Genomic DNA, 13308 nt, shown 5'->3' with positions numbered 1-13308 from the left:
TCCTGGATGATGTATTTTGGGAGAGAGTGGTAAGCAGCCTGAAACTCCTGAAACCTATAGCAGTAGCCATTGCACGGATTGAGGGAGACAATGCCATCCTGTCTGATGTTCAGACTCTGCTTGCAGATGCAAGAGAAGGAATCCGTACTGCCCTGCCCACTTCACCGTTACTCCAAGCAGAGGAAACTGCAGTTCTGAAATACATCAAAAAGCGTGAAGACTTCTGCCTGCAGCGAACATGTTGGTCCCCAAGTATGCTGGCAAGAGCATCCTGTCTGGTGCAGAGATCAGCAAGGCCTATGGTCTCATCACTACCGTGTCTCGCCACTTTGGCCTGGATGAGGGAAAGGTTCTTGGCAGTCTGGCGAAGTACACTTCCAAGCAAGGGCTTTGGGATGGAGATGCAATATGGCAGTCGTGCCAACATATCTCATCAGCCACTTGGTGGAAAGGACTTTGTGGATTTGAGGCGCTTTCCCCTGTTGCCTCCATCATCCTCCAAATCCCAACAACATCAGCCGCCTCAGAGCGCAACTGGTCCTTGTTTGGGAACACACACACCAAAGCACGCAACAGGCTGACCAATACAAGGGTTGAAGAATTGGTGGCCATCCAGGATAATTTGAGGCTTTTTGAGCCTGACAACGAGCCATCCTAAACAAGGTTGGAAAGTGACAGTGAAGATGAGGCCTCAGAGTCTGATGTTCAAGAGGTGGACATTGAGGAGGTCCAGGGAGAAGACATGGAAGCCTGAGAGGAAGACCACCAAAGGTTTAGTTTCTAGACTATCATTTTACAGATGTATGTCAAACGTTTTTGGGAGATGTGTTGGATCATTGGGGATCATTCAATATTCCCTTTCTTTTGTTGTTCAGTGAAATCATCCCATGTAACGAGTCAACTCATTTAATTAAAGTTCAATTCGTAACTAAATCGTTTTTTTTTTTTTTCTATTGGAAGGATTTAATCATTTGCAATTATGTCTACTTATGATAACTTAAAAGGTTTATGTTTCTGTCTTCATATGAGATGGTAAATATATCCAATGCAAAAAACATCTACATTTAAATGGTATTAATATTAATTCCCATATATTCCTGTTAATTCCCGTATATTCCAGTTAATACCCACGGAAAGTTTCCACCTCTGACTTATCCCCAAAATGTGCAACCCTAGTTGTGCTACATACATTGGGCTATATGTTTTGATTTTGAATACATTCTAAGGCTGCATGATGCGACTCTAAAGATGATTTGAAAAAAGTTGCATGAAAGAGCATGAGCTCTGCTTTGTTTTTTGCACAGGCTGCACACACTTCATCAGTCTCTCATTCACAATTTGAACGGGGACTTCAAACCAAATCAAATGTTATTGGTCACATACACATATTTAGCAGATGTTATTGCGGGTCAGATGTTATGTGACTAAGTCAGTTAGTGATGCTATGTTACATCACAAGATAAAGAGAGTATCGCACCTTCTCAAAGAGAAATCATCCTATAATCTGATACAATCTTACAAAATGTCATTAGGTTCTACATGTGCTTTTACAACATATAGTATTTTCATAAAATGTATAAAGATCTTTACAAAAGGGTTCCATCTAACGATAACAGATTATTATTAGATATGTTTTTTCCTTTATTTAACTAGGCAAGTCATTTAAGAACAAATTATTATTTACAATGACGGCCTACCCTGGCCAAACCCGGACAAAGCTGGGCCAATTGTGTGCCGCCCTATGGGTCTCCCAATCACAGTCCCTGGATTCAAACCAGATTTTTGTAAATAAACTAAAACCAGACAAAAAGAGTAGTTGGATATGGAAGGTATGTTCTCATAGTGTCACATGGATCAAATTCTATAAGTAGGAAAAGGGAAAAGAGGGGAGATGTTGTATCCAGGATAAGAGGATAGGTCAATGTTTCTTACCTGGTGTTTGCATGAAGAAGGGAAGCAGAAGTTTAGTCTTTTTCTTCTCATATCCCTTCTGAGTGATATCACCTGAGAAAGAAGAGATGTTTACTATTGTGTTCAAACAATCACAACATGCAACACACACACACACACACACACATTACTAGTTCCACAGACAGTACATATACATACAGTTCCTTCAGAAAGAATTCACACCCCTTGACTTATTCCACATTTTGTGGTGTTACCAAGTGTAATTAAAATTAATGGCATTGGAAAACCTCCCTGGTATTTGTCGTTGAATTTGTGCTTGAAATTCACTACTCGACTGAGGGACCTTACAGATAATTGTATGTGTGGGGTACAGAGATGAGGTAGTCATTAAAACATGATGTTAGACACCATTATTGAACAGTTAGTCCATACAACGTATTATCTGACTTGTTAAGCACATTTTTACTCCTGAACTTATTTAAGCTTGCCATAACAAAGGGGTTGAAGACATTTCAGATGTTCATTTTTAAAACATAATTCCACTTTGACATTATGGGGTATTCTGTGTAGATCAGTGACATAAAATACAAATTTAATCAATTTTAAATTCAGGCTGTAACACAAGAAAATGTGGAAAATTCCAAGGGGTGTGAATACTTTCTGAAGACACTGTAGGTTACTATGTGCACCAAACCTACAGTGGACAAATAGACTCATTTGAACAAAAATGAGCGTTTCATGACAAAATTGTAACCACTTCTTTCCAAACAACAGTGTGTTCTTTATTAAAAATGCAATTTCTACACTGGAGAAACTGTGTGTCGACTATGTGTTCATTTTGTTCATACTGTAGCACACACACACACACACACACACACACACACACACACACACACACACACACACACACACACACACACACACACACACACACACTAGAATGTCCAACTTTGATGAAGAAATACTAGAATATTCCAACCAATCGCTTTTAGGATTAGTGGTTTTCTTTTCCTGTCTGAATTCTTCACATCTCAAAATCTGTTTGGGAAAAATATCTACAATATTAATACTTTAAGGCACTTTGATGGCAGTTCTTTTCCCACTTTTTTCCCCCGACTCTTATTCTCTGTGGATTACATAAAAATAATTCCAATTCAGGTTTTATTATGTCAGAACATTTGTCAACCGTATTTTCAAATAGCACCTGACAAATCGGGCAAACCCATAAACCCTGGAAGTAATGGTAAAGGCAAACCCATAAACCCTGGAAGTAATGGTAAAGGCATACCCATAAACACTGGAAGTAATGGTAAAGGCAAACCCATAAACACTGGAAGTAATGGTAAAGGCATACCCATAAACCCTGGAAGTAATGGTAAAGGCAAACCCATAAACCCTGGAAGTAATGGTAAAGGCATACCCATAAACACTGGAAGTAATGGTAAAGGCAAACCCATAAACACTGGAAGTAATAGTAAAGGCATACCCATAAACACTGGAAGTAATGGTAAAGGCAAACCCATAAACACTGGAAGTAATGGTAAAGGCAAACCCATAAACACTGGAAGTAATGGTAAAGGCATACCCATAAACACTGGAAGTAATGGTAAAGGCAAACCCATAAACACTGGAAGTAATGGTAAAGGCAAACCCATAAACACTGGAAGTAATGGTAAAGGCAAACCCATAAACACTGGAAGTATTGGTAAAGGCAAACCCATAAACACTGGAAGTAATGGTAAAGGCAAACCCATAAACACTGGAAGTAATGGTAAAGGCAAACCCATAAACACTGGAAGTAATGGTAAAGGCAAACCCATAAACACTGGAAGTAATGGTAAAGGCATACCCATAAACACTGGAAGTAATGGTAAAGGCAAACCCATAAACACTGGAAGTAATGGTAAAGGCAAACCCATAAACACTGGAAGTAATGGTAAAGGCAAACCCATAAACACTGGAAGTAATGGTAAAGGCAAACGGGGTAAAAAACAGAATTGAACTGCCTGTAGTTGGATTCCCAATTCCCACATCAGACTTTAGCAACCCTGGTAATGACCCTCTATGCTCAACAAGGTGTGGTGTATTACCCATCTGTTCAAACACGGGCCTTTTATAAGTCACTTCCATTTGAGAGAGAGAGGGGGGACAGAGATTAAGCAAATGAAAGGAGGAATGAAAAGGGGGAAAAGGAAGAACAACAGAGATGACCAGAAAACAGTGATAGATTAAAGTAGCTAGCTACTAGTGCTTAGCGGCAGTGGTCTGACGGAGAGAAGGACAGATGGAAAGACATGAGCTGGATGATGAGTGTTGGTGTCACTCCAGTGGCAGGATGAGAGGAGGAAGTGGAGGGAGAGAGAGGACTAAATATGGAGACACATGGATGCCAGTGTAGGATGGTATGAATCAGAGATATACACAGAGAGTGAGGGGGAGGACAGAAGAGGAGAAGAGGGGAGAGATAAGGGAGAGGAAGAAAATGGAGGAGAAAGTGTGAAGGGGACTTAGGGGAGGAAAGGATGGGTACACAGAGGTGGATGAATGTAGAGTTGGGGTGATGGCAGGTTATAGTGAACATGTCTATTGTGTCTCAGACAGCTCTCTACTTTCTCGTTCTCTCTTTTTCTCACTCTCTCGCTCTCTCTTCCCTCTTGCCTGACTGAGTTCTCTGCCTGAGAATCTGGCCTTGAAGCAGAGCAGCCTCTCTGCCAACCGCCTCCGTAGGCACTGCTGCCACACACACACACACACACACGCACACACACACGCACGCACGCACACACACGCACGCACGCACGCACGCACACACCCACTCTCCCACGCATACACAATCCATCTGGAGTGCATTCACCTCGTTATCCCCACTGTTGAACACAGATGATAAATATGCCCTCCCTCAAACCCTCTGTTCTACCTCCTCCCCCACCTCCCTCCCTCCCCCTGTGAACAGCTGTTGAACGAACCCCTGACCGCCCTGCAGAGTCTGAGATAACATTTCAATAATGTTTCGATAAAGGCTGAGGGTTTCCGTTGTTTTACGGTTAGCTGAGATTACATTTCAATAACACTTCGATAAGGGCTGAGGGTTTAGAGTGTCTGACGGTTCACCTAATCTGAACGGGTGATCTCTTCATCTGAGGCCAGAAATGAGATTCCTGCTGGGTAGTATCATCTCGAAGAGCTCTCAACGGGCAGTGGACCTAAACCCAGATTACAGATTAGAAACCTGGCTGAGGAAAAGGCAGGAAATGCCAAGGTGAGTTTTAGATGTTCCAGTGGTCTCCTTCTATAGGAATTCTAAAGGGATTACAGGGCTTCTCCCTGAACAGACACAGTGCATAATATACACATAGGGATTCAGTATACAAATACGGACTCTAGTCTACACAGAGACACAGTTCAATAGGTCTATTTTATTTAGATGCACATTGAAACAGAGTAAATTACCCAAATGTAGGGATGCACCAACATGGACATTCTGGGACAGACAGTGGTACATGGTAACATGTTTCTACTTGATCACACAGCCAGTTCCTAAAGAAGAGCCAGCATCACGGTTTCCTAAAGCCACGTTGGTCTCTCTCCAGTCTCAAGTCCAGACAACACGACTGTTGAAGATTTAAGCTGGAATTCAACCGAAACTTCTAAATCAATAATGACGCAGTGTCTTTAAGTTCAAACTACTTCTGTGAACACACATTTCTTATTCTGGAAGCATCTACCTGGTAGTAGGTTTTACAGTGGCCAAAACCATTCTGTGATTTTATTTGACCATAAGGAAAATAGTTTCTATATAAATACAGCAATGCAGGTTTGATTGACGTCTAAAGCTTGGATTGAATTGGTACAGATATCCATCCAGGACATGCTACATTGCTTTTCAAACACACCTTAGACAGCACAGTAAGATAAAACATTATCTGCAACGATTGACTTCCAGCCCAAGTCTGTTGGTTTGCCTGGTGTATGATATCCCAACAGCTGCTGGTACCATTCTGGTCTCTCTCTATAGACAACATGGGTGTTGATGAAGACTTATGCTTCTTCTGCCTGGAGGGGGGATTAGATGTTTTATTCTATGGGGGAGAGATCAAAGCATCTCCCCCTCCTCACCCATACACCCCCTCTTCACTCCCCCCTTCCACACACGACACACACATTTGAATTGCATTGAGACTGTTCACTTTGTCTGCATAGCAATTAGCTAGGTCCCTCCTCTGTCTCTCTGTCTCTTCCTTTTCCCATTGTACTGTATCTCACTGTTTCACGGCAACACTGAGACATATCTAAACATATGCTGGTTGATAATATTCACTTATGACACAGGGTACGCACACACACACACACACACACACACACACACACACACACACACACACACACACACACACACACACACACACACACACACACACACACACACACACACACACACACACACACACACACACACACACACACACACACACACTGGAAAAAACAGGGAGAGAGGATGAGGACGGGGATTCCCAGTCTATATCACTCACCATAATATACTGAACAAAAATATAAACGCAACATGTAAAGTGTTCTACTTTCTCGTTCTCTCTTTTTCTCACTCTAACTCTCTCTCTTTCATGAGCTGAAATAAAAGATCCCAGAAATGTTCCATACACACAAAAAAGCATATTCCTCTCAAATTTGTTTACATCCCTGAAGGTGAGCATTTCTCCTTTGCCAAGATAATCCAGCCAATTGACAGGTGTGGTATATCAAGGAGCTGTGCTGGGGACAATAAAAGGCCACTCTAAAATGTGCAGTTTTGTCACCCAACACAATGCCACAGATGGCTCAAGTTTTGAGGGATTTCTGTCTGTAATAAAGCCCTTTTGTAGGGAAAAACTAATTCCGATTGGCTGGGCCTGACCCATGGCTGCGCCCCTGCCCGGCAATATGAAATCCATAGATTAGGGCCTAATGAATTTATTTAAATTGACTGATTTCCTTCCATGAACTGTAACACAGTTTTAAATTATTGCATGTTGAATTTATATTTTTGTTCAGTAAACTACATCCATTTGTTTTGAGTTTTGTTGGAAGAGAAGGATTGAGGACTTGTAAACATTTAAATATAAACAGCATACCCATGTGGACACTAGACAACACGTTCACTGTATATTGACAACACACCCACATCTACAGAACTTCCATACAATTTCCTGTACAACTTAACTAGATCTAATAACATCAATGTATTATAAAGAGAGAGGAAGAATGTGCGATACAAAAGCAAGTACAGTGCCTTGCGAAAGTATTCGGCCCCCTTGAACTTTTCGACCTTTTGCCACATTTCAGGCTTCAAACATAAAGATATAAAACTGTATTTTTTTGTGAAGAATCAACAACAAGTGGGACACAATCATGAAATGGAATGAAATTTATTGGATATTTCAAACTTTTTTAACAAATAAAAAACTGAAAAATTGGGCGTGCAAAATTATTCAGCCCCTTTACTTTCAGTGCAGCAAACTCTCTCCAGAAGTTCAGTGAGGATCTCTGAATGATCCAATGTTGACCTAAATGACTAATGATCATAAATAGAATCCACCTGTGTGTAATCAAGTCTCCGTATAAATGCACCTGCTCTGTGATAGTCTCAGAGGTCCGTTTAAAGCGCAGAGAGCATCATGAAGAACAAGGAACACACCAGGCAGGTCCGAGATACTGTTGTGGAGAAGTTTAAAGCCGGATTTGGATACAAAAAGATTTCCCAAGCTTTAAACATCCCAAGGAGCACTGTGCAAGCGATAATATTGAAATGGAAGGAGTATCAGACCACTGCAAATCTACGAAGACCCGGCCGTCCCTCTAAATTTTCAGCTCATACAAGGAGAAGACGGATCAGAGATGCAGCCAAGAGGCCCATGATCACTCTGGATGAACTGCAGAGATCTACAGCTGAGGTGGGAGACTCTGTCCATAGGTCAACAATCAGTCGTATACTGCACAAATCTGGCCTTTATGGAAGAGTGGCAAGAAGAAAGCCATTTCTTAAAGATATCCATAAAAAGTGTCATTTAAAGTTTGCCACTAGCCACCTGGGAGACACACCAAACATGTGGAAGAAGGTGCTCTGGTCAGATGAAACCAAAATCAAACTTTTTGGCAACAATGCAAAACGTTATGTTTGGCGTAAAAGCAACACAGCTCATCACCCTGAACACACCATCCCCACTGTCAAACATGGTGGTGGCAGCATCATGGTTTGGGCCTGCTTTTCTTCAGCAGGGGCAGGGAAGATGGTTAAAATTGATGGGAAGATGGATGGAGCAAAATACAGGACCATTCTGGAAGAAAACCTGATGGAGTCTGCAAAAGACCTGAGACTGGGACGGAGATTTGTCTTCCAACAAGACAATGATCCAAAACATAAAGCAAAATCTACAATGGAATGGTTCACAAATAAACATATCCAGGTGTTAGAATGGCCAAGTCAAAGTCCGGACCTGAATCCAATCGAGAATCTGTGGAAAGAACTGAAAACTGCTGTTCACAAACGCTCTCCATCAAACCTCACTGAGCTCGAGCTGTTTTGCAAGGAGGAATGGGCGAAAATTTCAGTCTCTCGATGTGCAAAACTGATAGAGACATACCCCAAGCGACTTACAGCTGTAATCGCAGCAAAAGGTGGCGCTACAAAGTATTAACTTAAGGGGGCTGAATAATTTTGCACTGACAATTTTTCAGTTTTTTATTTGTTAAAAAGGTTTGAAATATCCAATAAATTTCATTCCACTTCATAATTGTGTCCCACTTGTTGTTGATTCTTCACAAAAAAATGCAGTTTTATATCTTTATGTTTGAAGCCTGAAATGTGGCAAAAGGTCGAAAAGTTCAAGGGGGCCGAATACTTTCGCAAGGCACTGTACAGCGGAAATCATGTCACAGCAGACAGAGGCTTGATCTCACTGATATGACCGCAGACAAGTGATGATGAGTAGGAACCTGGACACAAGATGACATACAGCGCCTTTGGAAAGTATTCGGACCCCTTGACTTTTTCCACATTTTGATACTTGACAGCCTCATACTAACATTTATTAAATTGTTTTTTTTCCCCCTCTTCAACCTACACAAAATACCCCATAATGACAAAGCAAAAACAGGTTTATAAATTTTTGCAAATTTATAATAAAAAAATGAAGTAAATATCACATTTACATAAGTATTCAGACCCTTTACTCAGTACTTTGTATAAGCACCTTTGGAAGAGATTACAGCCGAGTCTTCTTGGGTGTGATGCTACAAGATTGGCACACCTGTATTTGGGGAGTTTCTGCCATTCTTCTCTGCAGATCCTCTCAAGTTCTGTCAGGTTGGATGGGGAGTGTTGCTGCACAGCTATTTTCAGGTCTCTCCAGAACTGTTCGATCGGGTTCATGTCCGGGCTCTGGCTGGGCCACTCAAGGACATTCAGACACTTGTCCCGAAGCCACTCCTGCGTTGTCTTGGCTGTGTGCTTAGGGTCGTTGCCCTGTTGGAAGGTAAACCTTCGTCCCAGTCTGAGGTCCGGAGAGCTCTGGAGCAGGTTTTCATCAAGGATCGCTCTGTACTTTGCTCCATTCATTTTTGCCTCAATCCTGACTAGTCTCCCAGTAACTGCCGCTGAAAAACATCCCCACAGCATGATGCTACCACCACCATGCTTCACCGTACGGATGGTGCCAGGTTTCCTTGAGATGTAACGCTTGGTTTTCAGTCCAATCTTCGATTCATCAGAGCACAGATTCTTGTTTTCATGATCTGAGAGTCTTTAGGTGCCTTTTGGCAAACTCCAAGCGGGCTGTCATGGGCTGTCATGCGCCCAGGAGTGGCTTTACTGAGGAGTGGTTCTGTCTGGCCACTCTACCATAAATTGGTGGAGTGCTGCAGAGATGGTTGTCCTTCTGGAAGGTTCTCCCATCTCCACAGAGCAGCAGAGGGCGTATTGCTTAGTCTTGGTCAGGATGTGGCAGGTGGTTTGTGTTTATTTAATGTTGTGTTGGTGATTGGGACTTCCAATTGAAGGCAGGTGTGTATAGTTGCCTTTGATTGGAAGTCCTATATAGGTGTGTGTGTTTGTCTTTGGGGTTGTGGGGAATTGTTCTTGCACTGCGTTTGCATAGCCTGTAAGACTGTCCATGTTGTGAGTATCATTTATTGTTTTGTTTTCCGGTGGATGCTTTGCCTTTTACCATTAAAAGAAAATGAGTATCCACAATCCCGCTGCGCCTTGGTCCTTTTCTATCCAGTATGACATTTTCAGCGACGAGTACGACATATTCTGTGACATGGACACACTCCCTAAGGTGATTACAGAGAGCATGTTCAAGATTATGATGTTTCATATCGTTCCAAGACGTAATGACTTTTAGGGTATCTTTCACCTGGATTAGGCTATAGTTGGTGGGCAAACTGTTTGGTATGTTGCACAACATCTGGTGGTGGGTCTGGGAGAGCTAAGGGAACGTGTGTGAATCACAGCCAAACAGCCCTTCCCAAGTTACCAGCATGTTTCTAACTGTGTAACAAACATCCTAGTAAAACCTCCCCTAGGGTTTCCCCTACCAGCAGCCAACCAGCCCACTCCTGCCAAAAGATACCCCCCCTTCAACACACACACAGTATCGCCACCCATCTGTCTCACTAACTTACAGCTTCCCAGTGACAGCATGTAGTTAGGCTAGCCTGTTTAACAAGAACTTACTCCACTTTTCTAACTCAAACAAAACCCTGTTTTCAAGGAACTGTTAGCAGTTGAAGTTACTCTTCAATAACACAGACCCCAAAGCAAATCTGGGGGAGAAAAATAGGTTTACTCAAATAGGACTAATCACAGATGTTATGTTGAGAGGTAGATGTTCATTCTCCCCTGTCCTCAGTGATTCTCTCCCCAGAACAAAGTGACAGGATGTAATTTATAACCCAACTATAGCCTATAGTTGACCATTTAGAATACCTTGCAATAAAACTGGGCCAATGGCCAAATAACTGTCACGTCCTGACCAGTAAAAGGGGTTGTTTGTTATTATAGTTCGGTCAGGGCGTGGCAGGGGGTGTATGTTTAGTGTGTTTTTTTTTGGGGGGGGGGGGGGGGGGGCAATGTTCTATGTTAGTCTATTTCTATGTCTGTGTCTATTTATTCTATTTCTATGCTTAGTTTATTGGGTTGACCTTCAGTTGGAGGCAGCTGTTCCTCCTTGCCTCTAATTGAAGGTCTTATTTATAGGGGTGTTTGTTCATTGGGATTTGTGGGTAGTTGTTTCTCCGTATAGTCATTTGTCCTTACGGGACTGTTTTTCGTCGTTGTTTTTGTTGAAGTGTTTTATTTTGTTTCTTTAATAAATAAGAAGATGAGCATACACATTCCCGCTGCGTTTTGGTCTACTCCATACGACGAACGTGACAGAACTACCCACCAACAACGGACCAAGCAGCAGAGGAAAGAGCAGCAGAGGAGCTCTTTGGATTCATGGACATGGGAGGAGATATTGGACGGAAAGGGATCCTACACATGGGAGGAGATCCAGGCTGGAAGGGATCGCCTCCCATGGGAACAGGTGGGGGAAGCCAGGAGAGCGGAGGCAGCAGGAGATTGGAGAGAACGCTATGCTGGGACACGGCTGGCAAGGAAACCCGAGAGGCACCCCCAATAAAACATTTTGGGGGGGCACACAGGGAGTGTGGCTAAGTCAGGTCGTAGACCTGAGCCAACTCCCCGTGCTTATTATGGGGAGCGTTTGGAGGTGAGAGCGCAGGTCTTTTGCGGAAGTGCGCACGATCTCGCCCATGCGCACGCACAGTCCAGTGCGAGCGATACCAGCCCCTCGCAAGTGCAGTGCTAGAGTGGGCATCCAGCCAGGTAGGAGTATGCCTGCGCAGCACATCTGGCCACCAGTGCGTCTCCTAGGCCCAGGCTACCCTGCGCCTGCTCTACGCACGGCAGCCAGCAGTCCTCTGCGCAGCCCAGTCCGCCCTGTGCCAACACTCCGCCCGTGCAGGGCTACTGTTACCACCCAGCCAGGACGGGTTGTGCAGGCTGTGCGCTCCAGACCTCCAGTGCTTGTTCATGGCCTGGTGTATCCAGTTCCTGCTCCTCGCACTAGCCTTGAGGTGCGTGTCTCCAGTCTGGTACCTCCAGTACCAGCCCCACGCACTAGGCCTCCAGTGCATCAGCCCAGTCCAGTTCGTCCTGCTCCTGCTCCTCGCACTAGCCCTGTGGTGCGTGTAAAGAGTCTGGTGTCTCCAAAGCCAGCCCCACGCACCAGGCCTTTAGTGCGCAGTCCCCGTCTAGAGCTTCCGGTGACAGTGCCCCATCTAGAGCTTCCGGCGACAGTGCCTCGTCTAGAGCTTCCGGCGACAGTGCCCCGTCTAGAGCTTCCGATGACAGTGCCCCGTCTAGAGCTTCCGGCGACAGTGCCCCGTCCAGTGCTTCCAGCGATGGCCCACAGTCCAGAACCGACAGAGACGGCCCACAGTCCGGAACCGACAGAGACGGCCCACAGTCCGGAACCAACAGAGACGGCCCACAGTCCGGAACCGGCGCAGACAGAGACGGCCCACAGTCCGGAACCGGCGCAGACAGAGTCGCCCTACAGTCCGGAACCGGCGCAGCCAGAGTCGCCCTACAGTCTGGAACCAGCGCATTCAGAGTAGCACCACAGTCCGGAACCGGCGCAGCGAGACGCCCTCCAGTCCGGAACCGGCGCAGCCAGAGTCGCCCTCCAGTCCGGCGCAGCCAGAGTCGCCCTCCAGTCCGGAGCTCCCAGAGTCGCCCTCCAGTCCGGAGGTCTCCAGCGACGCGCATCAGCCCGAGGTCTTCAGCGACGCGTCTTAGCCCTGAGCCTTCAGCGGGGTGGACAGGTTAGGTTGAGGACTAAGGCCGGAGCCTGAGCCACCTCCATAGTAGGAGGATTGGGGGGGGGGGGGGGGGGGGGGGGTGTAGCACAAGAACCGTCGGTGATGGTGGCCACCCTCCCTTCCTTCCCTTTAGTTTGGGATTATTTTTGTTTTGGGGTTTATTTTTGGAGGGGGGGGGGGTACTGTCACGTCCTGACCAGTAAAAGGGGTTGTTTGTTATTATAGTTCGGTCAGGGCGTGGCAGGGGGTGTTTGTTTAGTGTGTTTCGGGGGTTTTTGGGCAATGTTCTATGTTAGAAATGTTCTATGTCTGTGTCTATTTATTCTATTTCTATGCTTAGTTTATTGGGTTGACCTTCAATTGGAGGCAGCTGTTCCTCGTTGCCTCTAATTGAAGGTCTTATTTATAGGGGTGTTTGTTCATTGGGATTTGTGGGTAGTTGTTTCTCCATATAGTCATTTGTCCTTACGGGACTGTTTTTCGTTGTTGTTTTGTTCAAGTGTTTTGTTTCGTTTA

The 13308-nt window shown here is 44.5% G+C and overlaps 1 protein-coding gene across 3 annotated transcripts in view; it reads right to left on the bottom strand.

Annotated features, from left to right (window-relative positions):
* Positions 1–13308, bottom strand: part of LOC106583173 (disco-interacting protein 2 homolog B-A) — a 73572-nt gene that overhangs the window by 36339 nt on the left and 23925 nt on the right. For all 3 annotated transcript variants that reach the window (XM_045705286.2, XM_045705288.2, XM_045705287.2), the window contains exon 2: positions 1933–2004. In XM_045705286.2, coding sequence (XP_045561242.1) covers positions 1933–2004 — 72 coding nt within the window. The remainder of the gene's footprint in view (positions 1–1932; positions 2005–13308) is intronic.

The sequence above is a fragment of the Salmo salar genome, chromosome 22 (genome assembly GCF_965601325.2).
Source record: "Salmo salar chromosome 22, fSalSal1, whole genome shotgun sequence".
In the NCBI taxonomy this organism is placed as follows: domain Eukaryota; kingdom Metazoa; phylum Chordata; class Actinopteri; order Salmoniformes; family Salmonidae; genus Salmo; species Salmo salar.
This window is presented reverse-complemented; position numbering and strand designations above follow the sequence as displayed.